The following is a 27,096-nucleotide window of genomic DNA, read 5'->3' as shown; positions in this document are numbered from 1 at the left end:
GAATAGAATAGAATAGAATAGAATAGAATAGAATAGAATAGAATAGAATAGAATAGAATAGAATAGAATAGAATAGAATAGAATAGAACAGAACAGAACAGAACAGAATAGAATAGAATAGAATAGAATAGAATAGAATAGGAATTCTTTATTGGCCAAGTGTGATTGGACACACAAGGAATTTGTCTTGGTGCAAATGCTCTCAGTGTACATAAAAGAAAATATACATTCATCAAGAGTCAAGAATCATAAGGTACAACACTTAATAATAGTCACAGGGTACAATAAGCAATCAAATCATACTAGGAAATAGTCAGTATAGATCGTAAGGATACAAGCGACAAAGCTACAGTCATACAGTCACAAGTGGGAGAGGATGGATGATTAAAAAGTGATAAGATTAATAGTAATAGTAGTGCAGACTTTGTAAATAGTTGGACAGTGTTGAGGGAATTATTTGTTTAGGAAAGTGATGGCGTTCTGAGAAAAACTGTCCTTTCAGCCAAGTCATATAAAACCTGGAGGGAATTGGACAAATAGCAAAGTTCTTAAAGTAAAAAAAAAAAAATAAGAAAAGAGTTCTGATTTCAAATCATTTTCTGATTTCAAAGCACTCAAAATCCAAGGTAGTTTTTCTAACCCAGTTCACTGAAGACAAACAGATAAGCCTGAGGGTGTAAATCTAGCATTGTGGGGTCACTCTTGAGAAGGCTCTGCTTCCTAGCCAATCCATCTGACATTTTTTGTTTCAAGTGCCTAGTCCTCAAGGTGCATCTTAAGGGGAAATGGCCCGAGAGGACTTCACTGCAAGATCTTTGGGGAATTAGGCGAAGAAAGACTAAGCAAGAAGTTTCCTTGTCCCAAACCTTTACTCTCCATAGAAAGCCAGCGGAGTTTAGTGAAGAAAGGCTGCATTAAGAATGGGAGTACCAGGTTCAAATCTACTCTCAGCCACAGACAAGCCTTCAATGGATTTAGACCAATTCTTCTCTTTCAGCTCAATTAAACTCGTAGGGCTGTAGTTTGGAATAAAAAATGAAGTGGGGGGGGGGCAGCAGCACAATATCAGGTCCCTTCAACTACTGGAGAAATGGGGAGAAGGAAGAGAAAGGAAAGGGGCACCAGTTTGATGTTGTGCTTAAGATGCTGGCCGAGAAACCAGGAAGCTCTGAGTTCTAGTCCCATGAAAGCCAGCTGGGTGACTTTGGGCCAATCATTAGCTTTCAGTGCAACCCACCTCACAGGGCTGTTGTTGTGAGGAAAAGGAGAGCAAGGAATACTATGTATGCTCACTACCTTAAGTTACTTATAAAGTAATAAAGACAGGAGGGGAGGGGAGGGAAGGGAAGGGAAGGAACCCACCATCCATAACCTCCAAAGGAGACACTTCGTTTTCTCTGGAACATCACGGCTACTTCCTGGTCCAGCACAGCAGTTTATTCACACAGACAAGCCGAGGAGAAGATAACCTGAGTATAGTTTGCACGGAGTATAGTACCAGAGTGTTTTTACAGACTGTAGTAGCTATTTTATACCCTCTTCCTCTGAATGGATGGGAAACTAATTTGACCACTTCCTGTCCCTGTCTCTGCTTGCTGATTAAGAAGCTGGGCAGGGTTTCTTTTTCCCCTGTGAAACTAAAATTGCCTTGGTTATGGAGCTCCGAAACCTCCAAGTTCTGGTTTTTCCTATCCACCACCCCTGTCTTGTTATTCATTACACCATAGATGCTATTTCAGGCCTCTCATTGGTCCTTCTTGCACAACCTTGTTGGATTGTTGTTTCTCCATCAAGAGTGAAAGTTATGGTTTAGCCAAGCTGGGCTGGTCTTGTCTCCATCCCAAAAATTGCTAAGACAATGCAGGTAGATTGACAAATAAGAACACACACACACACACACACACACACACACACACACACCCCACAGCAAGAAAACACCTCTATATTTGCAAAGGAACGTAAAGGGGGAAGGGAAGCGTGTTTGGGAAAAAAAGAGAGAGAGAGAGAACGAAGGAAGCATGAAAAAGAAATCCTAAACCACTTAATTTTGTTTAATATAAGATGGAGCGGAGAGGAACTTAAACAGGCTTTCAAAATTACTGTCGTGGTTAAGGGGCTGGCCTTGTGAGTTCTAGTTCCATTTTAGGCATGAAAGCTGACTGAGTGACTTTGGGCCAGTCACTCTTTTTCAGCTCAAGCCACCTCACAGAATTGTTGTTGTGGAGAAAATAGGAGGAGGAAGGAGTATTAAGTATGTTTCGTTTGATTTTTTTTAAAATTCCCTGGTGTGATTTCATTTTTATTGTTATTCTCTCCTTTGGCGAGGAAGTAATGATGCAGAGGCTAACGTTCTATTGAGATCCTTTAAGGCTGTAAAAGTTTAGATTTCTTACCAATAAAAAAAAAAACATTGGGAAACAGAGCTTGTCATCTGGAATTCTTCATAATGAATTAAAAACAACTGCACTCTGGGGTTACCTACAAAAATAATTAGCTTTGAATCAGGCTCCATTCTGGATTATTACATGGGCACAGGTAGTCTGCCAGCATGGAAAGGATTGCTGTTCTATTCAATGATTTATTGTAAACCAGAAGTATAGACTATGAGGCCATATACAGATAGTACCTTATGCTCACAACTGAGCCCGAAATTACGGTTGCTAAGCCACACAGGTGTTAAGTGAGTTTTGCCCCATTTTTAATCCAATTTTTTTTGCTGCAGTTGTTAAGTGAATCATTGCAGTTCTTAAGTTAATAAAAACGGCTGTTAAGTGAATCTGGCTTCCCCTTGCTTGTCAGAAGGTCACAAAAGGTGATCACACCATCCCAGGAACATTGCAACCGTCGTAAATATGAGCCAGTTGCCAAGCATCTGAATTTTGAGCACATAACCATGGGGATGCTCCAATGGTCATAAGTGTAACAAAATGGTCATAAGTAACTTTTTTCAGCACCGCTGTAGAAGCATAAAATCCTAGGACTGAAAGGGATCTTGGAGGTCTTCTAGTCCACCCCCTGCTCAAGGCCAGAGTCCTTATATCATCCTGGACAAATGATTGTCCAATCTTTTCTTGAAAAGAGAGAGAGAGGGAGGGGGAGGAAGAAGGAGAGAGAGGCAAGCAAGTAGACAGACTATTGAATCCTAGGGCTGGAAGGGACTTTGGAGGTCTTCTACTCCAACCCCTCTGCCCAAGTGTTATTTTGAATGGTCACTAAATGAACTGTTTTAAGTTGAGGACTGCATGTGCAACCCTTGGGCATTACCTCCTAAGATCTCCAACTGTTTCTTTGCAATATGATGGAAGAGGGAAAGTTATCGACTTTATGGCTAGAGCACAGTGGTGGGATTCAAAAAAATTTTTACTACCGGTTCTGTGGGTGTGGCTTGGAGGGTGTGGCCATTTGACTGGGTGGGCATGGCCTTTTTTATTTTTTATTTTGTTTTGCTTTTTTGCAGCCACCCCCCTCACCCATTTTTGGGGTTTTCTTGGCCTCAGAGGAGCCTCGTGGGGGGGGGGGCGTTTTTGCTCCCATAAGGCTCCTCTAAGGCTCAGGAAGGCAAAAACTGGAGGGGGCGCTGAGCCCCTCCCTCCATTTTTTTGCCTTCCTGGGCCTCAGCAAGGGGAATCCCGGCACAGCTGATCGTATCTACAGCTGATTGTCGGGAGGGGAAAAAAAGAAAGAAATACCTTAGGCGAAGGTCAGGCGAGCGGGGTGAAGCGAGTATCGGGCGGGAGGGTGACTGGGTCAGGGCCGTGGCCAGCCAGAACTTACTACCGGTTCGGCGACCCACGCCAAATCCTTGCTACCGGTTCGCCCAATCCGGTGTGAACCGGCTGAATACCACCACTGCTAAACAGTATTTCTCAATCCTGACAACTTATTCCTAGCCAGCACTCTGGAATAGAAGAAGAAGGGGAAAAAAAACCGAAAGTACTTTTGTCAGTACTGTATTACTGCCCTATATTACAAAACCAACGATGAACAGAAAAGAAAGTGATTTCACTTCAAACTCCTATTTATATGGAAATGCTGACCTTTAGTTTTTCACAGATGACTTTAAATTACCTGCTGGAGGGTAAACAAGAGGAAGAAGAAAAAGGCCTTGGAGGATTTGCTCTTTTTCAAATCCAGTTCTTCTTTTCAACTCATCTTCCGATTTCCAGGCATGTTTTAACCAAGCCAGGGACACGAAATATGCACTTGGTCTTGAAGCATTTTCCATATTGGGGATAAGAAGAGGTTTTTCAGAACAAAGCAAAATTGAAGGTAACCCTTCCAAGAAATGTTTGAGATCTAACTGGGGGTTGCTATCAAATTTAGATATGCAGTGTTGTATTTTGGTTCTTTGTTCTGTCGCTTGTTTTAATTAACCCTTTAATTGTGAGTATAACTGCATATCTGTTTTCTATCTGTTGCATATCTGGCTTGAAAATTGCTAGGAGTTTGATCTTGACCGGCTCAAGGTGGACTCAACCTTCCATCCTTCCAAGGTCAGTAAAATGAGGACCCAGATTTCTTTCTTTCTTTTCTTTTTTTGGTCTTTTAATCACCCCATAGTCCCTTGCATCAGAGTGGAGTTGGGGCAACTGAATGGAGCTGAATGTTTACTGGCCGGATGCCTTTCTTTTTGCCAATGCGGAGTTCGCAGCAGATATATTCTGATTGTGTCCAAAGAGAGAAATACCTGCCTCTACCTAGGATCGAACTCACAGCCTCCTGATTGTGAGGCAAGAGATCCACTCCTAGGCCACTGCACCACACAAATCAAGGACCCAGACTGTTGGGGGCAAGATGCTGACTCTGTAAACTGCTTAGAGAGGGCTGTAAAACACCGTGAAGGGGTATATAAGTCTAAGTGCTATTGCTATAATAAAATAAATACATTCCGCAAATCCGCTAACCTATTGAGCAGACTTTGGGCAAACCTTTCTCTTCCCCCGTACCTAGTTCCTCTTTTGTTGCCTCGAGTCTTAAAATATTTTCATCAACATAGCAGGTCCTTTTCCCTGTGCCTCAGATAGGACTGTAACACAAAAACACCCTACAATTAATCTTTATTAAATTCTACTGGTGATGGATCCGTTTGATATGCAAATGTTAATGGCTGAATGGAGTAAAGAATTAGAGATTCTTATTTAGCCTAGACAATAGGAAGAGGTGTTAACATCAGTGTCAAAGACTTCAACAGATCTTAGATTCTGCCTTGAATAACAAAGCAACATATTTTAGGATGATGGGTTTCCATTGTAGCTATATAGAAAATGTTCGAGTAAATTATCAAGGGGCTAGGGATGTAATGGGATTAGTGTTTCATTTGAATACACATTTGTATAACCTCCTAAAACTGTTTCCTCTTGGTAGGATATTATTACCTGAATTAACAAAAATACTTCCTATGCAGATAGTTTTCGTTTCCCTCCATTGCTTCTTATCTTGCCTTCAGGGGCTTTGAAGAATAGATTGACTCTCTCTTCTTTCTGGCAGCCCCTCAAATACTGGGAGGCTGCTATCATGTCACCCCTAATCCTTCTTTTCATTAAACTAAATAAATCAAATTCCTGCTGCCGTTCTTCATGCTTGAGCTCCCAGTCTCCTAATCATCTTTGTTGCTCTTCTCTGCACTCTTTTCATAGTCTCAATATCTTGCCAGGTTGGTAGAAGTCAAGATTGATTCAAAGAAAAATGTTTAAGGCCAATTCTGAGTGAATATTTGGGAAAAAAAATACATTTACACTAAAATTAGTTAGAGGAGCAATCTGCCTTTCAGAGGTTCTCCTGGGAGAGTGTTATTAGAAACCATCTATCCAAGTTAAATTGCTTTAATTGGAATTTCTCACTCAGTAGCCTTAATAGATCCTTCCCCTTCTAGAATTCCATGCATTAGTAATCACACTATTCCAACAAATGCAATTTAGGGTGGAAATTGGATCTGTAGTATGGAAGATAAAGAAGCTTATCAGAGGAAGGGGCGCTGGCAGAATGCTCATCATCAAAAAAAAAAATTCAAAAATTTCTCCTTATTTGATTTTCCCCCTTAACACTTCTCTTTAATTTAGTTTAGTTTAGTTTACTTTATTGTCATTGCACCTCATGCAACGAAATCAAACACCATCTTCAGTGCACATCATGACCATGACCATGAAAATAAACACAAACACACATCCTTCACACTCCACACACTGAACTGAAAATTCCCAACACCACACCAACACTGCACTAAACAGCAGAATTCAAAAGAGCTACTGCCCTGGGATAGAAGCTTTTTTTTCCCAGCATATTTGTGCTTGTTTTTATTATCCTGTACCGTCTGCCAGATGGTAATAGTTCAAAAAAAAATGGTGCCCAGGATGAGATGGATCTTTGAGAATGTTTTGAACTTTCTTAAGGCAGCGGGAGCTATAAAGCTCTTCCAAAGAGGGGAGAGGGCAACCAGTGATCTTCCGGGCAATGATGTTAACCCTCTGGAGTGCTTTCCTATCTGCCACTGTGCAATTGGCAAACCATACAGAGGTGCAGTAAGTTAAGATACTCCCTATGGTGCAGCGGTAGAAGGTCACCAGCAGTTTTTCATTCAGTTGTTGTTTCCTGAGAAGTCTCAGGTAGTATAATCAAAAGCTAGGATTTTTTGATGTAGGGAAGAATTACAGGTAATCCTTACAGCTTCATTTAGTGACCACTGGAAGTTACAACGGCACTGAAAAAATTGACTTTTGACAGTTTTTCACACAAGAATTGGAGCATCTCCATGGTCACATGATCAAAATTCAGACATCAAAAGTTGACGCTGGGCAACTGACTCGTATTTATGACGGTTACAGTGTCCCAGTGTCATACAATCCCCTTTTGCAACCGTCTGACGAACAAAGTTAACGAGAAAGCCAAGTTTATTTAACAATCGTTTTATTGACATAACAACTGCAGTGCCTTCATTGAACAACTGTGGCAAGTGAAATGGGGCCAAACTCACGTAACACATGTCCCACTTAGGGCAGAAAGCTTGGGCTCACTTGTGGTCATAAGTTGAGGACTACCTGTATTACTTTTGGTACTGCTCGGATAAAATAATGCAAAATGGTGCAGGGCCAGATCGGGGGTTGATTGCCATATTAATGAGAGGATTGGAGAGCAGGCGGAAAAAGTCCACAGGAAATGCAAGGCTGCATAGTTATCAACTAAACTTGTTCCTGCAATTTGAAACTGACAGCTAACCATTAAACCCCGAATGTAATTTAAGGAAATTTACAGTCTTATTCATAGCTGTCCAGGAAAATTTGTGTAGCAGGTGCAAACATTAAACTGCCCCGGAGGCAAAACAGCTGCAACAAGGGAAATAAACCCAAATATCTGCACTAATCCCTTCGTGATTAATTGGAGTTTAAAGGCTGGCCTGGATTTCTTGCTGCACAGCTTCAGTTTTCCGAAAGAGCAGAATAATCTGAATATAAACCATGTGGACAAGATTTACACAAAAGGTTTTTATCGATACTGCAATGGTTTTAGACATTGGGGCAACAATGGCCTTTCTGTCTTGAGATTTTGTTCGAGAAGATGAATGACCACACCAGCCCCAAGGAATGACAGCATCCAGTCCCAGCCATAGAAAGAATTGTCCTTACCGTTAGGTATTATGGGAAGCCCCTCTCCCCTTCCTAGAGAATGAAATATTTTGGAGGATATTAAAAGAGACAGAATATTATATTACCCCAAAGGAGAAATGGAGAAACATGTTCTTAAAGGCAGAAAGCAGACCCGGTTTTCCTGCCATAGGAGAACAGTCTCAAGCAGAAGAGACTGGTCTTTTGGAATAGAGATTTTGTATCCATTCAGGAAAATTGGGCCAAGCCAGCCGCTGCCGGTTCAGACCAGTTCTAGCGAACTGGTATGAATGAAAATCAGTTGGCCCTCCCCACCGCCCCCCACCCTATCCTGTCTTACATTTCCTTCTTTTGCAGCTCAGCTGTTTCGCGCTGCAAAGTGGATGACCGCACCTCAGCTGTTCTACTTATCAGGGAAAGCTAGAAGGTGAGCTGGAGAGGTTCAAATTGGTGTTTATTGAATGCTCCGCGGGTGCTCAAAGAACCGGTTGTGAACTGGTTGCAGCCCACCACTGGGCCAATCTATTCATAAACAAAACTCCTTCAGCCACAAGCTCCCACAGAAGGCTGGAGCTGATGGGATTTTTAAAAAGTAGGGAAAAAAAGACTCCTAAAATCTACATTCCTCCATCCAAATTCAAAGGACAGGGCAAGACCTTTAGGTTTACCCACCAACATTACAATAGCAAAAGACACAAGGCTCGCTACATTGCATGACCCCCTGGAGCATCTCAATTTCAAAAACCCCAGAACCCTATAAAAAATCCATCCTGTCACCCAGACATTTGGTCAGCCACCCCAGAAACATTGCTGAAAAACCAAGTAAAACAAGATCTTCTTTCCTAATAGTCAGCCTCCATTTTATTTCCAGCATCTTTTACCCAGCTTGGAATCGGACGGGATTTTTTTTCTTTCCAACATTATGAAGGTTGAATAAAAAAGTAATGGCTCCACCTCCGTAACTGCGGCTTAAATAGGGGTATTTTAACAAATGCAATGAGAAAATAATCCTCGAAATACACATAATCCTCGACTTACTATCACAACTCAGCCCAAAATTAATGTCGCTGAGTTGTTAAGCAAGCTTTACCCCATTTTACGACTTTTCTTGCCTCAGTCATTAAGTGAATTATTGCAGTGGTTAAGTTAGCAACATGGTTGTTAAGTGAATCTGGTTTCCTCATTAACCTTGCTTGCCAGAAGGTCGCAAAAGATGATCACACAACCCCGGGACAGTGCAACCATCATAAATACATGCTAGTTGCCAAGAGCCCCAAATTTGGTCAAATGTGAAAAATGGTCATAAGTCACTTTTACCAATGCCGTAACTTTGAACAGTCACTAAGCAAACTGTTGTAAGTCAAGGACTATCTGTGAGGTGCTTTCCCCCAATCATTCTGCAATCTCCCTGGCCATTGTCACTTCTTGGTCTTCAATGTCCCCATAAGAGAAGTTCCCTCCTGATGCCATAGAAGGCAGGGAGACCAGAGGTGCTATTCAGCAGGTTCTGACCCGTTCTGGAGAACCGGTAGCGGAAATTTTGAGTAGTTTGGAGAACCGGCAAATACCACCTCTGACTGGCCCCGCCCCCATTTATTCTCTGCCTCCCGAGTCCCAGCTGATTGGCTGGGTCTTCTTCTGTTGCCCTTGTGATGACCCGTAGTCTCTCAAAATAACCCAAAACATACATTAAAGTCCGGTAAGGCCTTCAACTTAACTTCACTGTTTTATTAGGCACAGTTTAAAGTCACAAAAAGTAAATAATGAGGCAAAAAGAAAACCAAAACAAACCGCATTGACGAGAGTTCCGAAGCAAACCAAGATAACTAATCATACATTCCAGGAAAATAACCGAGGATAGCCCATGGGAAGAACGCCAGCAAAGATAAACCTCTTTCAAAGTAAATACTAAACTTTGACTCCAGCAATTCTAACTGTGTAGTTACAAACTTATATACATAGCTCCCAGTTGCAAGCCACGAGGAGGATCATGGTAACCTCCTTTTGAGTAGACCTCGCTTTTCCCTGATCCTCTCCTCCCTGCGTGACCTAGGATGGATAGGGGATGGGCCTGGATCCTCCTCTGACTGCTCAGCTGGCCTCTGCCCTTCCCCAGCCTCCTCCACCACCTCTGGAGCCACACTCCCACTCCCTGTTGGCTGTTCCTCCTCTTCCTCAGAGTCAGTCTCCACCAGGGGCATGACAGCCCTGCACAGGAGAACGGAGCTGGAAAGCAGGTTAGTGGGGTGGGGAGGGAATGGGGATTTGCAGTATCCTTCCCCTGCCACGCCCACCAAGCAATGCCCACAGAACTGGTAGTAAAACATTTTGAATCCCACCACTGAGGAAGACTCTCACGGACGCCGTGGGATTGTACAGAAAATTCCATTTTTCCCACCAAAAATGCCCAAGCACCTGGAGATCAGAAATACTGCAGCCTCCTCTTTGACAAGAAAAGAAATAGCAAGGCACATTTTGTTAGCGCATTTCATTTTAGCTTCTCCTTGTCTTGGGCAGAAACCTAGTTTACCCATTGCACAAAGCTGTAATATGGTTTGCTTTGTCTCAGCGTCTTAAGCAAACTTGCAGCTTTGGGGTCTTGTTCTTATTTAACTAATGATAGTTAAGCAAATAATAGCTTAACACTATGCATGAAGTTGATCACAGTTTTCATTATTGAGATGATGCGCATCTCGACCAGTGACTTGGGGAAGTAGCATATCGAACTTCATAATGGTATGTGAGAATGATCTTGGGAGACAGAAGGAAAGCCACAGATGGGGCAAATCGGCATGTAAACGATATCTCAGCCCACAATACGGGAGATGGTGTGAGAAAATGTCTCAGAAGGGTTCCTTCCTGGTTTTTTAGGGAGTTAAAAGGAAAGGAGGAAGAAATGTTTTCAGCCTTACAAGTTTCTGTTAATGTAACCTTCCCCCAAAAATAGAGCAAGTACTGTAGATGACCAGGATGAGCCCAAGCAGAGGTGGTATTCAGTCAGTTCTGATAGGTTCTGGAGAACTGGTAGTGGAAAGTTTGAGTAGTTCGGAGAACTGGCAAATCCCACCTCTGACTGGCCCCGCCACCATCTATTATCTGCCTCCCGAGTCCCAGCTGATCAGCTGGGTCTTCTTTGATTGCTCTTCACAGGAGAACGGAGCTGGAAAGCAGGTTAGTGGGGTGGGGAGGGAATGGGGATTATACAGTATCCTTCCCCCAAGAGTGGAGAGGGAATGGAGATTTTATAGTATCCTTCCCCTGCCACGCCCATCAAGCCACGTCCACAGAACCGGTAGTAAAAAAAAATATGAATCCCACCACCGACCAGGATGAGCCCAAGGATGGCGGGTCAAAGACATCATCAGTCATGAGTTTCTGCATGCCCACAAGAAATCTAAGTCCAGCCCACCTTGAATGCCTTAATTCCCACACACTTCCCTTGATCGTATTTTTACCGCTCAATTTTTTACCGAGAGCTTAAGCTTGCAATAAATCTTTATACTCATTTGAACTGCCCGGATCTCCTGATTTTCCTGGTGCTTGACAATTATGCTGAATCTGCTTCTTGTCTGGACAACAGGTAGTCCTCGACTTATAACCACAAGTGTGAGCCCAACATTTCTGTTGTTAAGGGAGACATTTGTTAAGTGAGTATTGTCCCATGTTACGACCTTTCTTGCCACAGTTGTTAAGGAAATCACTCCAGTTGATAAGTTAGTCACCTGGTAGTTAAGCGAATTTGGCTTCCCCGTTGACTTCCCTTGTGAGAAGAGGTGACCTTGTGGGACACAGCAACAGTCATAAGTATGAGCCCATTGCTAAGCATCTGAATTTTGATAGCATGATCATGGGGATGCTATAAAGGTTGTAACTGTGAAAAATGGCAATAAATCACTTTTTTTCAGTGCCGTAACTTTGAATGGTCACTAAACGAATTGTTAGCTGAGTACTACCTATATCTCAAGGGGCTAATATGCTCCCTACAATTACTCTGATATGGATTAAAAAGAGTTGGAAGGGACCTTGTAGGTCATCTAGTCCAATCCCCCACCCAAGCAGGAGACCCTACACCATTTCTGACAAATGGCAGTCCAATCTCTTCTTGAAAGTCTCAACTGATGGCGTCCCCACAACTTCCTAGGGCAACTTCTGTTCCATTGGTTGATTGCTGTCACTGTCAGAAAATTTCTCCTTATTTCCAGGTTGAATCTCTCCTTGTTCAGTTTCCATCCATTATTCCTTGTCTGGCCCTCAGGTGCTTTTGATAATAGCTTGACCCCCTCCTCTCTGTGGAAGCCCCTCAAATATTGGAAGACTGCTATCCTGTCTCCCCTGGTCCTTCTCTTCACTAGACTAGACTAGCCATGCCCAGTTCCTGCAACTGTTCTTCATATGTTTTAGTCTCCAGTCCCCTATTCATCCTGGTTGCTCTCCTCTGCACTCTTTCTAGAGTCTCAACATCTTTTTTATAGTGTGGTGACCAAAACTGGATACAGTACTCTAGGTGTGGACTTACTAAGGCTTTATAAAGTGGTATTAGTACCTCACTTGATCTTGACCTCTCTTCATTTTGCTTCTGACTTTTGCCTTCTACCATCATTTTGTGGCCCTAATCAAGGAGAGAAGCAACTTGGACCTAAGGAGAAATTTTCTGTGAGAACAATTAATCAGTGGAACGACTTGACTCCAGAAGTTGTGGGTGCTCCAACACTAGAGGTGTTTAAGAAGAATCCGGACAGCCATTTGTCTGAAATAGTATAAGGTTTCCTGTTTGAGCCGGGGGCTGGACTAGAAGGCCTCCAAGGTCCCTTCCAACTCTGTTATTCTGCTCGGAATAAACGGCAGCTGAGAAGGGCAGAAACCGTGCTTCAAGGAACATCCTCTTTTTCCCCAACTTTGTCAAACCTTGCTTCGTCATCCCCTTCCACATTTGGTAGACTTGAGAGACCCACAAAAGTTCGTTGCTTTCTGCTGGAACGGCAACACACACGCACACCCTGGGCAACGCTTTAATTAACCAATTAAAAGAAGTTGTGGGCCACGCAAAGCTGCAGCCTCAGGAGAACATGCTTTTTCTGAGCGGTTATTTGCATGTTCCACCTTGAAGTTCCCCCAAAGCCACCTCCCCCTCAGTCTGTGCAATTGCCTGCTGAATTTATGCATGGAGCAAAATCAGACCTCTTGATGTGATTTTCATACATCTGGCTTATAAATAACAAAGCTTCGTGCTGCCGTTGGCAGCTAATTAGTGGGTCGGTTGGCAGATGTCTCAGGAGAAAGACGCCCCCTGTTGGCTGATCTCACAGCAGCTGCTTGTCCTGACTTCCCCTTTGTCTAGATTCTGATGCTTGTGTTTGTGTTTGGATGCAGAAGTTCTCCGGCACTCTTTCGTGCTACAGCACCACAGGTCAAGACCTAACTACAGCCTCCCTCCCCTCAGCGGTCACAACGGTCTTTCCCCCACCACCCCTCTTCAAACCATGCAAATGTTCCTTAGAAACTTTGCTTTTCTGCTCTGTTGCCATGACATTGCCTCAGTAGGGTGATTCAGGTAGTCCTCAACTTATGACCAGAATGAAACTTGCCCATTACGATTACAACAGGGGTGGGCTTCCAAAAAAATTAGCAACCAGTTCTCTGCCCGGTGGCTGGGTGAGCATGGCCATGGTGAACGTGGCCTAGTTGACCTCCTCCACCACAGCAGGAGGGGGGGGGCGTGTTTTCACCCTCCCCAGGCTCCGAAGGCTTTCCTCGAGCCTCCAGGAGGGGAAAAAAATGGCCTCCCCGGGCTCAGGAGGCCCTCTGGAAGCCAGAAATGGGCCCGTTTCTGGACTTACAGAATTTTCAGGAGGTCTGTTTTCCACACACACACCAGGTTCCAGAGCCTTTCCTTGAGCTTCTTGGAGGGTGAAAAACAGCCTCCCCAGGTTCCAAAGGCCCTTCAGAGGCTGGAAACAGGCCCATTTCCAGCCCTCTAGAACTTCCGCGGCCCATTTTCATCCTCCTGGCCTTCTCTCAGAGACTGGAAACAGGCCCATTTCCAGCCTTCTAGAACTTCCGGCCCCATTTTTCATCCTCCCTGGGCTCCAGAGGCTCTCTAGAGACTGGAAACAGGCCCATTTCCAGCCCTCTAGAACTTCCGGGCGGCCCATTTTTCATCCTCCTGGGCTCCAGAGGCTCTCTAGAGACTGGAAACAGGCCCATTTCCAGCCTTCTAGAACTTCCGGGAGGCCCATTTTTCATCCTCCCTGGGCTCCAGAGGCTCTCTAGAGACTGAAACAGGCCCATTTCCGCCTTGAGAACTCCTCCCTCCTGGGCTCCAGAGGCTCTCTAGAGACTGGAAACAGGCCCATTTCAAGCCTTCTAGAACTTCCGGGCGGCCCATTTTTCATCCTCCCTGGGCTCCAGAGGCTCTCCAGAGGCTGGAAACAGGCCCATTTCCAGCCTTCTAGAACTTCCGGGCGGCCCATTTTTCATCCTCCCTGGGCTCCAGAGGCTCTCTAGAGACTGGAAACAGGCCCATTTCTGGCCTTCCAGAGCCTCCGGGAGGCTTGTTTTTTGCCCTCCCCGAGCCTCTGCACAGGCCCTGCAGTTACCTGGGATGCAACATGGGCCCTGTGGAGACTCCTGGGAGGGGTGGGGTAGGCAGGGCCAGCCAGTCACTGCAACTACTGTTTCGGCGAACCAGATGTAAAATTAACATCCAGGTTCACCTGAACCGGCTGTCAAGCTTTGGAAGCCATTTTGAGATCTGATGCTCCCACGCTGCTACAATTAAGCCTAGGAAAGTGGGGGGGGGAATTCATTGGAGTATATCTAGTTAGACATAATAACATTCTTTTTCTGATTCAAGGTCAAGGTGTGTTGCGCATAGTGAAAAGGAAATCTTACTTTGGGACAGGTGGTGATTGGGCCATGTGATGTGATGATGGGCATGGGGGATGGATTTATAGTTTTTATTTTTGCAAGCCCGAAACTTTCAGATTCAGGATTCCACAGATGTGCCAGTTACTATCCAAATAAAAGGAACCTTTGGGAGATGTCTGTCTCAGAGCTATTGGTTGGAATGGAGTTTTGCTGGAACGCTGACATTATCCCGAATCTCTCCAGCATCTCGTTGACCCTGGATTATAAATCGTGATGGTCATATAAAGCAGGCCACCCACACAACCGACCTGATTTGATGACCTTTTTCTGTGGTGGCCGTTAATCAAATCTGCGATGCAGCATTTTTGCTGAAAACCTGAAGTAAATCTTGGGAGGGCGGTGTTTGCAGAAGCATCATCCACTGTGGACAGGTGACTGCAGGAGGCTGAAAATGGTTATCCATGTGGGTCGCTTGCTTGCTGAGCACCCAAAATGCAATCTTGTCACTGTGAAGGGGGGCAGCCATCAGGACTTTGGAACCACATCGTAAGTATCTCTTTGGGGGGGGGGGGGTGCTGTAACTTTGAATGGTCACTAAGCAACCGGTCATAAATCAAGGGCTACCTGTACAGCTTCCCTCATTCTTAGCAGCTCCTGTATCAGAGCAACGGTTACCCCAATAAGCCAGCAACATCAAGAATTAGCTGCGAGGTCTGTAACACCTGTTACTGTCAGGCAGAAGTAACCAAGAACAGGAGTTGAGTTCAAAACACTTCAGATTTGTTACATGCTACCTATACATAAGAATCTGATCTACTAACCATCAAGACAAACTGGCACTAGATTAGAGTCAATGGAATTCAAAGGAAGCTCTTGTGGGAGCATAGGGATTCCAAACTGATGACATGTTTAACCCAGTGGTGGGATTCAAATATTGTTGCCACCGGTTCGGTGGGCGTGGCTTGGTTGGCATGTTTTGCGTGAGTGCACACAATTTGCGTGCACGCGCGTGCCAAACACGCACTTTGTGCAGGCGCAGAGGCATTCTAACTCGCCTCCTGCAAGCCTGCACGATCCCAGTCGCTTCAGCAGCTTCCGTGTGGCACTATTCTGTGCTGCGCAAAGCAGCTGCGCTTCAAATTCAGCAGATAAAAGCAGGGGTGGGATTCAAATTTTTAACAACCGGTTCTGTGGGCATGGCTTAGGTGGTGGGCGTGGCTTGGGGGTCATGTGACTGGGTGGACATGGCTTGGTGGTCATGTTATTGGCTGGTTGTGGCCAACTCAATATCACTCACATCGAGGCACACATCTCCTCCCCTGGCCTCTCATTACTGTGGGGATGCTGCAACAGTTGTAAGTGTGAAAAATGACCATAAGTCACTTTTTTCAGTACCATTGTAACTTTGAATGGTCACTCCACACACACAAAGTACCAGCAAAGGAGGGGAAAAAAACTTCAGAGACGTTCCTGTGACAGGAAGTCTAGTCCTGCCAAGAATGTAATAAGGGTTAACGGAGAGGCAGTTTCTGTAAGCAACACCAGAATGTTTCCTTCCTGCCTTCCTTACGGGATTAGGCCTGTAATTTCTTCTAACAACCAGTTCTCCGAACTGCTTAGAATGTTAACAACCAGTTCTAGCGAATAGGTGCAAACTGGTAGAATCCCACCCCTGGATAAAAGTGAGTATGGGAGCCCGGGCAAGCGGGCGGGCCCAACAGCAGAGCGGCAGAGAGAATCGGTTCGGTCTCTGCTGCTTATCGCTCCTACCGGCTCACCAGAACCAAGCCGAACCGATCGAATACCACCACTAGTTTGACCCCACCCTCAGGCTCAGCATAGCTACCTCCTACAGTTAATCTCTGCCACCTCTTACAGGTAGTCCTTCCCTTACAACATTTCCTTTTACTGAAATTCAAAGCTACAATACCTGGGAAAATTTAACTTATGACCATTTTTCACACTTACGACCGATTGTAGCATCCCTGTGGTCACATGATCAACATTCAGATGCTTGCCAACTGGCTCATATTTAGGACAGTTGCCGTGTCCCAGGATCACATGGTCACTTTTTACGACCTTCGGACAAGCAAAGGCCACCTGGATAACAGAAGCAAAGTTAGGTGACCAGTAAAAGGTGAGATCACAGCAGCCCTTACTGGTCACTTTAAGATAAGATAAATTTATTGTCATTGTACTCAGAACCTGAGAACAACGAAATAAGGTGCTCTTTCACAACATACAACTGAACAACACCAAAAGACATATACAAATAACAATGTAAAACAAATTAAAACAAATAACAGTTAAAAACTATACAACCAGGATATATATATCTTAAGACCACCAGATTCATAACTCTGCATTTAACCTGATCACAGCACTTGGGTAAAAGCTATGTTGAAATCTACTTGTCCTGGCTTTCAGCACTCTATATCGTCTTCCTGATGGTAGGATCTCAAACAACGAGTGGCCTGGATGTGAAGGGTCTCTCAATATCTTTTGTATCTTCCTTCTACATCCCATGTTATACAAATCCTCCAATGAGGGAAGAGAGCATCCGCTGATCTTTTGTGCCCTTTTTATCACTCTTTGGAGTGCCCTTTTCTCCACCTCTGTACAACTCGTGAACCACACACAGAGGCAATAGGATGAAATGCTCTCTATAGAGCTTCGATAAAAGGCAACCAACAGACTCTCTGGCAGTTGTTGTGATCTTAAAAGTCTTTAAAAAATACAGTCGTTGATGAGCCTTTTTTTTCTAGGGCTAAAGTATTTGCTCCCCATGTTAGATCTTGTTTCAGGGTGATACCTAGAAACTTACATTCTGCCACCTGTTCTACCAAACCACCATCGATGTACAACGGCTGGATATCCGAACTGCTCTTCCTGTAATCCACTATGAATTCCTTCGTCTTATTTATATTAAAAATAAGATTGTTTACTTTGCACCAGAGGGACAACTGATGAACTTCATCCCTGTACGCAGACTCATCACTTGAGATTGATGTGGACATTTCTGCTCAAATCGAATTAACTTTCTTACAGAAAGTAGCAATATACAAGCTAAAAAGTGAGTATATATAAATATACATATAGTTCTGTACAGGTAATCCCCAACTTACGACCAAAATAAAGTCATTTCTTTCGGTGCTGTTGTAACTTTGAGTAGTCACTGAATGAACACTTGTAAGTCGAGGACTACCTGTACTATAAATGAGCCCTGGTGGGGCAGTGGTTAAAGTGCAGGATTGCAGGCAAACCCTGCCCACAGCCAGGAGTTTGATCCTGACCGGCTCAAGGTTGACTCAACCTTCCACCCTTCTGAGGTTAGTAAAATAAAGACCCAGATTGGTGGGGACAATATGTAAATAATACTTACATTTTAAATCACCCACAGAGTGCTGCAAAGTACTTTCTGGGTGATTTAAGGTAGATAAGTCTATATGCTATTGCAATAACTATACAATAAGTCAATGGAATAGCTTGCCTCCAGAAGTTGTGGTGCTCCATTACTAGAGGTTTTTAAGAAGAGACTGTACAGCCATTTGTCTGGAATAGTATAGGATTTCCTGCATGAGCAGGGGGTTGGACTAGAAGACCTCCAAGGTTCCTTCCAACTCTATTATTCTGTGTTCTATGTCTTATATCTATACATGCGTGTTCAGATATAAGATATATAACAAGAAATAAGAATAGATTCGACTCCACAGATTAACAGCCTACTGGTTTATTCAATATAATAATTAAACTGTATGCCAGATTTTTAGTTACAAAATTATTGGAATGTGTCCAAAGTTATAATGTTATTGTGGAAAAGCAGGCTGGCTTCAGAGGGGAATGATCAGACTTTGTCTGGTTCATCTGACTGAAAAAATATTCTACTTCTATCCTACAACATCTGTTTGTTGACTTTAAGTCAGCCTTTGATTTACTCTCAAAGGAAATTGTTGCTTTCTGGCCTTATGGCTGTAATAAGGTTATTTGATTTGATTTGACACTTCTCCTTAGTCAGGCTTGTCTGCTGATGTAATGGTGTATAAGAAAGGTTTTGAGAAACAGGGCAAAGGATGCTGCCTAGAGAATGGTCTGATAAGAGGCTGTGCAGCCTTCAGCTGGATAATAGGCAGGGCAAGAAGCTCAGAAAGGACTCTTTCTAACTTCTCAGGTTGTAAAAGAGACAATGGGAGATTAGTACTTTCAGACTTGCAAGAGTCTGTTAGTACAGCCTTACAATAAAGGAGAATTAGCTCATCTGGTCATGTTTCTTGTCTGGTCCTTCTGGGAAAACTACAACTGTTGTCTCTCTGAAGATCTGGATGCAGCTGTGCCTGTAACTTAATCAAAGTGGCTCATCCATGGCTGAGATAACATAAAAGTGAAGTGGTGTAACAGGATGATTTAGCACAGGAGTGTCAAACTTAGGGCCTGCGGGCCAGATCCGTCCCACATGGTGCTTAGATCTGGCCGGTAGGGCTGCCCTGGTGTTCTGATCAAGCCTTCCTAGACCATAACTACACGCACGCTTATTTTAAAAACAAGAGTTATTTTATTGTTTTCATTCCCAGCTGGAATTAATCTCAAACAGCCCCTCGAGATAAGTACCCACCTTTCTTTTCTGTGAAGTGCTGCCAATAACAGAAGTATCAAATGAACTAGAAGAAAAAAAACCAACCAAAGTACAAAGAGCTTCAAGAATGAATCTGAACCGAACAAATGACTTTGCTTCCTGCAAAGGTTTCGTCATCATTGCCTGTCCTTTATACCTTACGGGAGGGGCAATCACCTCCAAGCCTTACTCCCGAGTCCCCCTTTTGTCTCGACTGCTCTCGCCTTCTAGCAGCTCTGCACACGCGCGCACTGGGAACAGGCTCCCCTTATTCCTTGGCCTAGCTGCTGCCAGACTCCGAAGGCTCCGGAAGCAGCACCCCACACCCAGATGGTCCTGGCCCCATCTCTGCATTGGATGCAGGACCCTCATCCGAGTCCTCTCCAGACTCCCTGACTGGTCCCCATTCTTCCCCACTGTCCAATTTCGCTGCTGTCTGGTCCGGCTGCCAGTGAACCACAACACCTAGAAACAACAAAGGACCAGCCCACTGTGCCTCTGCCAGTGAAAACAGAGCTTGGGAGGGCTGCACGCAGTGGCCCTTTTTGCTGGCAAAGGGCTGCAGGAGGCTGTCACAGCTGAAAACGGAGCCTGTCAGGGCCACGTGGGGGCACCCAAGCTCTGTTTTCGCTGGCAAAACAAAGTACTGTACTAGCTAAAGTGGATCCCCTCCCCAGCCCCTCCCAGGCCACCACAGGTGCCCCCAACATCAAGCTGGCCACGCTCATCATGACCACGCCCACCTGAAAACCCCCCCAAGGTCAAACACAACCTTGATGTGGCCCTCAATAAAATTGAGATTGACACCCCTGATCTAGTATAATAGTATAATGACCAGATCTCATAGAACTCGGAAGCAACATTTCATGGCTATGTAAACAAAGTAAAGGGATTAGGAGAAAGATCCTAAAATAAATTTGGTGTTTATGGGTTCTCTTTATGACTCGTCTTGTGGGAAAGGGTTGATTGAATTCGCCTTGTGTTACAATGGAAGGGACTGTAGAAGAAAGAACCCAAGAAGGTCCCAGCGGATGATGGGCAAAGAGGACCGTCCAGAATCCACCATTTTGTCAATATGCTAATAGCAGGATTGCAAGCTCCACCCCTTTGTGGGTGACATCATGACATCATGCGCCAAAGGGTCTTGCGTGATGTGATCACAGTTACCTTGTGGACTTTGCCCAAAATTGCTTTCATCACTTCCCAAACATCCAGGTTTGTAGCTGAGGGATAGAGAGTGATGGCTAGAGAGTGCCCTTCGCCAGTTACAGGGAAGATCTTCCCCATTCTTGGCAACAGAAAAGAAAGGACAACAAAGTTGGGAGAATCAACCAACTGCTTTGCTTATTGCTTCCTGTGCACCCAAAGTCAGGACAGGATCATCTGGCAGCGAGTCAGACAGAGGCAGTAGAAATATGCAGAAATCCACTCTTCAGCAGCAAATTTTTTGCAATTATACTACTCATCTGATTCAAGAGTGGTGGATATTTCAACGGCAGGGAAGGACATAGTGAATGATTTCTGAGGTTTTATTCCTCTTTCCAGAAGCTGACAATTTCCTTGGCTTCCCACAGTTAAATGGTATTATTAGGGAACCTCTCTCAGATCAAGAAGTATTTGGGAATTTACGAAGTACCAAGAAAAACGAATATTTGTAACTCAGGGTTGAGCTCCGAAGTCCTTGGGGCTCTCTGAGCTTGGTTGATGGCCAAAGCAAGACTTGAACTCATGGTCTCTTGTTTACTATTCCAGTGCCTTAAACACTAGACCAGGGATGTCAAACTAGATTTCATTGAGGGCCGCATCAGGGTTATGTATGACCTCGGGGGCAAGGTAAGCATAGCTAGGGTGGGTGTGGCCAGCTCGAGACCACTTGTGATGGGGGCACCTGTGGTGGCCAAGTGCTAAAGCAGAACTTACCTCAGACCCTCCCTTACTCTCATTATAATCTTCCTTCCTTCCCTTCTTTTTCCTTTCCTCTTCATTCTCCTTTCTTCTTCCTTCCCCCCTTTCCTTCTTTTTTTCCTTCCGTGCTCTCTTCCCATCTTTCCTTCTTTTTCATTGCCTTTCCTCTTTCCCTTTCTCCTTACCTGTCCCTTCTTGTATGCTCAAATGCAAAAGGGGAAACATTTCTCCTTTTCTTTTGTTTTTAGTTTGTTTTCCTAGCCCACAACCAGCGAAAATGGAGCCCAGGAGGCTGCATGCGGGCCCCTGGGCAGAGGTGATGTTCAGCAGGTTCTGATCAGTTCTAGAGAACCGGTAGTGGAAATTTTGAGTAGTTCGGAGAACCAGCAAATACCACCTCTGACTGGAGATTTTACAGTACCCTTCCCCTGCCACGCCCACCAAGCCACGCCCACAGAACTGGTAGTAAAAAAAATTGAATCCCACCACTGCCCCCGGGCCCTGTTTTTGGCCACGACGACCCCCAAGCTCCGTTTTCACTGGCAGAGGCACTGCGGGCTGGTCCTTTGTTGTTTCCAGGGTAACCCTGCAGGCCAGATGCACCTCGCAGGCTGCATCCAACCCTCGGGCCTTGAGTTTGACACCCCTGCACTAGACCAAACATGCAAAACGATAAAAAGAAGAGTTACAGAGAAGGCACCAAAAACAGCTCTACTTCTCCTATCTTCAAAAATAAGGAAATTTGTCAAAACACTAACAGAAATTCAACAGAAGATATTAAGCATACGAAGAATAAAAGAGGAAGCAGAAGCTTCTTTGGCAGATAGATAGGTAGATTTTTGGCACACACACCCGTTTGAAAATACTGAAGTAGTCACGCCGCTATTATTTGGGTTGTTGTTGTTGTTTTACATATTTATTTCGTCAATTTAAACCAGTTCCCACCTCACTGGATGATGTGACTCTGGACAGCGTGCAACCAACAGCAATTAAAGCCACATCAGGACCATTAAAACACTTAAAAGCAATCCACATAATGAAAAAAATTAAATATTAATTAGTAGCTGATAATGGCGGCACAAGGGACTAACTTCTCCGACTAACATTGGCGAGCTGGGAGGATCTGGCCACAGCAAAGGAAATTGGTGCAAAATATTTCAAGATTATGGAAAACCATATGAGGCTAGCTTGGAGGGTGTTGTGGTTTTTTTTAATGCATGAGGTTTATCCAACTGCACTGAAAATGGTGCTTGGGAAAATCAGCTTCATTTTCTCCCCTGCAACCTTGTGCAACGAAAAGCTGATGGCACCATTAATACTTCACACCCCTGGCAAGCCAGCCCATCTCTTTATGGCTGAGATGTGCAGAGAGATGGAAAAAGGGTTGCACATTTTCCAGGGACATGGGTGGAGGGGCAGTCCATGGCAGGCATTCAAATGCATTTCCTGCACTCTTCAAGCCATATAGGTGACTCTTGGAACAAAGCCATATAGATGAATCTTAGAAGAACCACGTAGAATTTCTAACTGTCCTCTGCTATTTTCTCTTTTCCAAACCGAGTCAAGTTTGGCAAACCTCCAACAGCAGAAAGCAAGCAATGATGATTATGTTAATGTCAAATGAAGATTTTTTTTTAAAGAAAAAAGATATATATTATTTAAAGCAGTGTGTACCAGCTTGCTCCAACTTGATGATTCATGGAAAATTTAGTTTCTCTAAATGCATGTGTCTACAGGCTTGGCTGAGGCTAGTTGGGGAAAATCTACCTTCTTTCCAGGGGTGGGCTTCAAAAATTTTAGCAAAGTCTCTTCCTGGTTGCTGGGTGGGCGTGGCCATGATGGGTGTGGTCTAGTCAGCCTAGAGGAGGGGTTGCACTCCCTGGGCTCCGGAGGCTATTTCTTGAGCCTCCGGGAGGGCGAAAACAGCCTCCCCAGCTCCAGAGGCTCTCTGGAAGCTGGAAACAGGCCCATTTCTGACTTCCCAAACTTCCGAGAAGTTTTTTTTGCCCTCCCAGAGCCTCTGCACCCACCCTGCACTTACCTGATCTCCAAAACGGGCCACGTGGGGGCTCCTGGGAGGGGAGGGGTGGGCATGGATGTGGCCAGCTAGGAATGGGATTTGGGGGTTCTCCAATCTGCACAGAATCTTAGCTAGGGGGGTCTCCTGAACCCCTGCGAACCCCCAGCAGCCCCACCCCTGCTCCTTTCTTGCTCCTTGTGCGTCCTTCCCAACCAGACAAGGTCCAGAGGGGGAGAACAGGAGAGGGGATTGAGGGAATTCAATTCATGGGATGTAGTTGTTGGAAGGGATTAACTGAGGAGTGGGCTTCAAAAAAAATTAGCAACTGATTCTCTGCCTGGTTGCTGGGTGGGCATGGCCAGGGTGGGTGTGGCCGAGTCGGCCTCCTGCACAGGATTCAAATTTTTTAACAACCGGTTCTGTGGGCATGGCTTAGTTGGTGGGTGTGGCTTGGTGGTCATGTTATTGGCTGGGTGTGGCCAACTCAATGTCACTCTCCTCTCCTGGCCTCTCATGACTGTGGGGATGCTGCAATAGTCGTATGTGTGAAAAATGGTCATAAGTCACTTTTTTCAGTGCCATTGTAACTTTGAATGGTCACTCCACACTAGCAAAGTACCAGCAAAGGAGGGGGGGAAAACTCCAGAGAAGTTCCAGAGACAGGAAGTCTAGTCCTGCCAAGAATGTAATAAGAGTTAATGGAAAGGCAGTTTCTGTAAGCAACACCAGAATGTTTCCTTCCTGCTTTCCTTACAGGATTAGGCCTGTATAGTTTTTTTAACTGTTAATTGTTTTAATTTGTTTTACATTGTTATTTGTATATGTCTTTTGGTGTTGTTCAGTTGTATGTTGTGAAAGAGCACCTTATTTCGTTGTTCTCAGGTTCTGAGTACCATGACAATAAATTTATCTTATCTTATCTTATCGTAATTTCTTCCAACAACCGGTTCTCTGAATAGCGAACAGGTGCGAACTGGTAGAATCCCACCCCTGCTCCTGCACCACCATGGCCTGGGAGTGAAAACGGGCCACGGGAGGTGTTTTCACCCTCCCCGGACTCCAGAGGCTTTTCTCGAGCCTTCAGAAGAGCGAAAATGGCCTCCCCAGGATCCTGAGGCTCTCTGGAAGCTGGAAACTGTTTCCAGTCTTCCAGAATTTCCAGAAGGCCCATTTTTCGCCCTTCCCGAGCATCCGCACAGGCCCTGCACTAACCTGCGATCCAAAACAGGCCACCAGGGACTCCTGGAAGCAGCAGAGTAGGGTGGGCAGGGCCAGCCAGGGGTAGGATTTGCTGGTTCGCCAAACTGGCCATAAGATTAACAACCAGTTCGCTCGAACTAGTACAAACCGGTAGCAGCCCACCCCTGGATTAACTCTAAAGCAGCACTGAATTAGTATTTTAGATGAATCATTTCTTTCAAAAAGAAAAAAAAGGTTAAATACCTAAGATGCCACCACAAAGTCATCTTGCTTCAACATAATAAATAGAAAACCAGCCTGAAATTTTCCAAAGTGGGACTAGAAGAACTCACAAGGATCATTTACTTATCCTTCACTTACAACCATTCGCTTAGTGACCAGCACTGAAAAACAGCACTGAAAAATTAACTTTATGACTTTTTCTCACTTAATGACCGTTCCAGCATCCCCGTGGTCGCAGGATCAAAATTCAGTTGCTTGGCAGCCAGCTCATATTTGTGACGGTTGCAGTGTCCCAGGTCATAGAATCACCTTTTGAAGGCCTCCAGAAGTTGTGAATGCTCCAACATTGGTAAGTTTTTAAAAAGAGATTGGACAACCATTTGTCTGAAATTGTATAGGATTTCCTGCCTGAACAGGGGTTTGGACTAGAACAGTGGTCACTAACCAGTGGGCCGGGGACCACTGGTGGTCCACGAGAAAATTTTGGTGGTCCACAGAGAAATGTCACCCCCAAAGCACCCGCCAAAGTAATTAATCCAGGCTGCATAGGAACACAAGGCTGCACCGCCCACATGGCCCATGGGAACACAAGGCTTGTGTCGCTTGCATTGCGAACAACACGAGATAGTGAGGGGAGGGGGGAATGGGTGGAGGGGGGGAACTTGCCCCACTCACCCCACACGCCTGGCCTGGCCTCTGGGCTGCTTCTTTCCGCTTCTTTCTTCTTCTGCTTTTGGCTACACACAAGGAAAGCAGCAAAAGTCTTTCTTTCTCTCCCCCAAACTCCGCCAGAGATGAGTCTTTGGGACCCTGCAAGGCATCCTGCTCCAAGAAGCTGCGCTGGCATGACAAGTCTCACAAAGACTCATTTCTGGCAGAGTTTTGGAGAGAGAGAGAAAAAGACTTCTGCTGCTTCTGCTGCTTTCCTTGCATGAAGCCAAAAGTCTCTCTCTCTCTCTCTTTCTCCCCCTGAGAACGGAGCTGGAGACGGTATCCTGTGATCCCAAATAAAGAATGATTAATCGGTAGGAAAACGGGGTGGGGGATTTTCCTACAGATTTTGGGGGGATTTTCCCAGGGCCTGTGGTCCGCGGGATTTAAAATTATGAGTTTGGTGGTCCCTGAGGTCCAAAACGTTGTTGACCCCTGGTCTAGAAGACCTCCAAGGTCCCTTCCAACTCTGTTATCCCGCTAATGTCAATAAGGAAGCCAGATTCACTTAACAACTGTGAAACTAACTTAACAACTGCAATGATTCACTTAACAACTGTGGCAAGAAAGATAGAAAAATGGGGCAAAACTCACTTAACAAATGTCTCACTTAGCAACAGAAACGTTGGGCTTAATGGGGGTGGTAAGTCAAGGACTTCTTGTAATCAAGAGGAACACCGTGCACAATCTGGTTCCTTCCTTCAAAGAAACATTGAAACCTTCTCTCCATTCTTGACCGCACTTCGCTCTCATCAAGCAGGAAGAACAAGTCAAGTGTGCACCCTGACAGCCCCAGGCAATAAGAATCCTGTCTGCATTGTCACACTGTGTGAACTGAAATCTATCCACTACATTAGAAGAAGCAGACGCTACAGTAAGTTATTAGACCGACTATGAACATGGACTTCAAGTTGGAGCAAAGCTGGGTGAATTGATCTGCAAAGGTTCAGAGCCTCCGTGGTGCAGTGGTTAGAACGTGGTACTGCAGGCTACTTCTGCTGACTGCTGGCTGCCTGCAATTTGGCAGTTCGAATTTCACTAGGATCAAAGTTCATTCAGCCTTCCATCCTCCCGAGGCAGGTAAAATGAGGACCCAGATTGTTGGAGGCAAGATGCTGACTCTGTAAACCACTTAGACAGGGCTGTTAAAGCACTGTGAAGTGGTATATAAGTCTAAGTGCTATTGTTATTTAGATAAATGTCACAAAAAGCAATGGAGTTGTCCTTAGCTTGGCTTTTATGTAAGAGATATCTTAGAATTTAGAAAACGTCCACAGTACACTTCTAGATGGCTACCACAGTGCTAATGAGTCTCAGTTTTTCTATGATAGAATAGACCGCGTATCTCTGAGTAGGTCCACAGAATGATTCTATATAGATGCAAGGCACCATTTCCTTGTCATCCTCAGATCAAAGGCATTTATGGACCCAGTTTCAGTCAATAAACAATCCAGTACTGAGCATAGATTAAATCCTTCGTTTCATTTGCAGGCAGACTTGAGTTGATGATTTATTGACTGAATGATTGAACTTATACTGAACTCACTTTCTGTGACTCTAGGTGGTTTACAACCAATAAATTTGTCTGGGAAAAAGAAATATTTTGGAACCATCATTCAACAATAGGTAAAGATAAAGGTTCCCCTCGCACATATGTGCTAGTCTTTTCCAGCTCTAGGGGGCGGTGCTCATCTCCATTACAAAGCCGAAGAGCTAGCGGTGTCCGAAGACGTCTCTATGGTCATGTGGCTAGCATGACTAAATACCGAAGGCACACAAAACGCTGTTACCTTCCCACCAAAGGGGTCCCTATTTTTCTACTTGCATTTTTACATGCTTTCGAACTGCTAGGTTGGCAGAAGCTGGAACAAGTAACAGGAGCTCACTCCATTACGTGGCACTAGGGATTCGAACCGCTGAATTGCTGACCTTTTTAATCGACAAGCTCAGCGTCTTTGCCTCTG

The 27,096-nt window shown here is 44.7% G+C and overlaps 1 protein-coding gene across 2 annotated transcripts in view; it reads right to left on the bottom strand.

Annotated features, from left to right (window-relative positions):
• Positions 1 to 27,096, bottom strand: part of RAP1GAP2 (RAP1 GTPase activating protein 2) — a 305,221-nt gene that overhangs the window by 259,801 nt on the left and 18,324 nt on the right. Inside the window, exon 1 of one of the 2 annotated variants that reach the window (XM_087957344.1) lies at positions 1,363 to 1,421. The exons of the other annotated variant lie outside the window; for it this stretch is intronic. Coding sequence (XP_087813470.1) covers positions 1,363 to 1,406 — 44 coding nt within the window. The 5' untranslated portion in view covers positions 1,407 to 1,421. Of the gene's footprint in view, positions 1 to 1,362; positions 1,422 to 27,096 lie in introns of those variants that run through there. 2 annotated transcript variants of the gene reach the window in all.

This window comes from Notechis scutatus, chromosome 1 (genome assembly GCF_049901735.1).
Source record: "Notechis scutatus isolate UNSWTSFEM ecotype Mainland chromosome 1, rNotScu1.2, whole genome shotgun sequence".
NCBI classification, from domain to species: Eukaryota; Metazoa; Chordata; class Lepidosauria; order Squamata; family Elapidae; genus Notechis; species Notechis scutatus.
The sequence above is the reverse complement of the archived record's forward strand: the minus strand, read 5'-3'. Positions and strand labels throughout refer to the sequence as shown.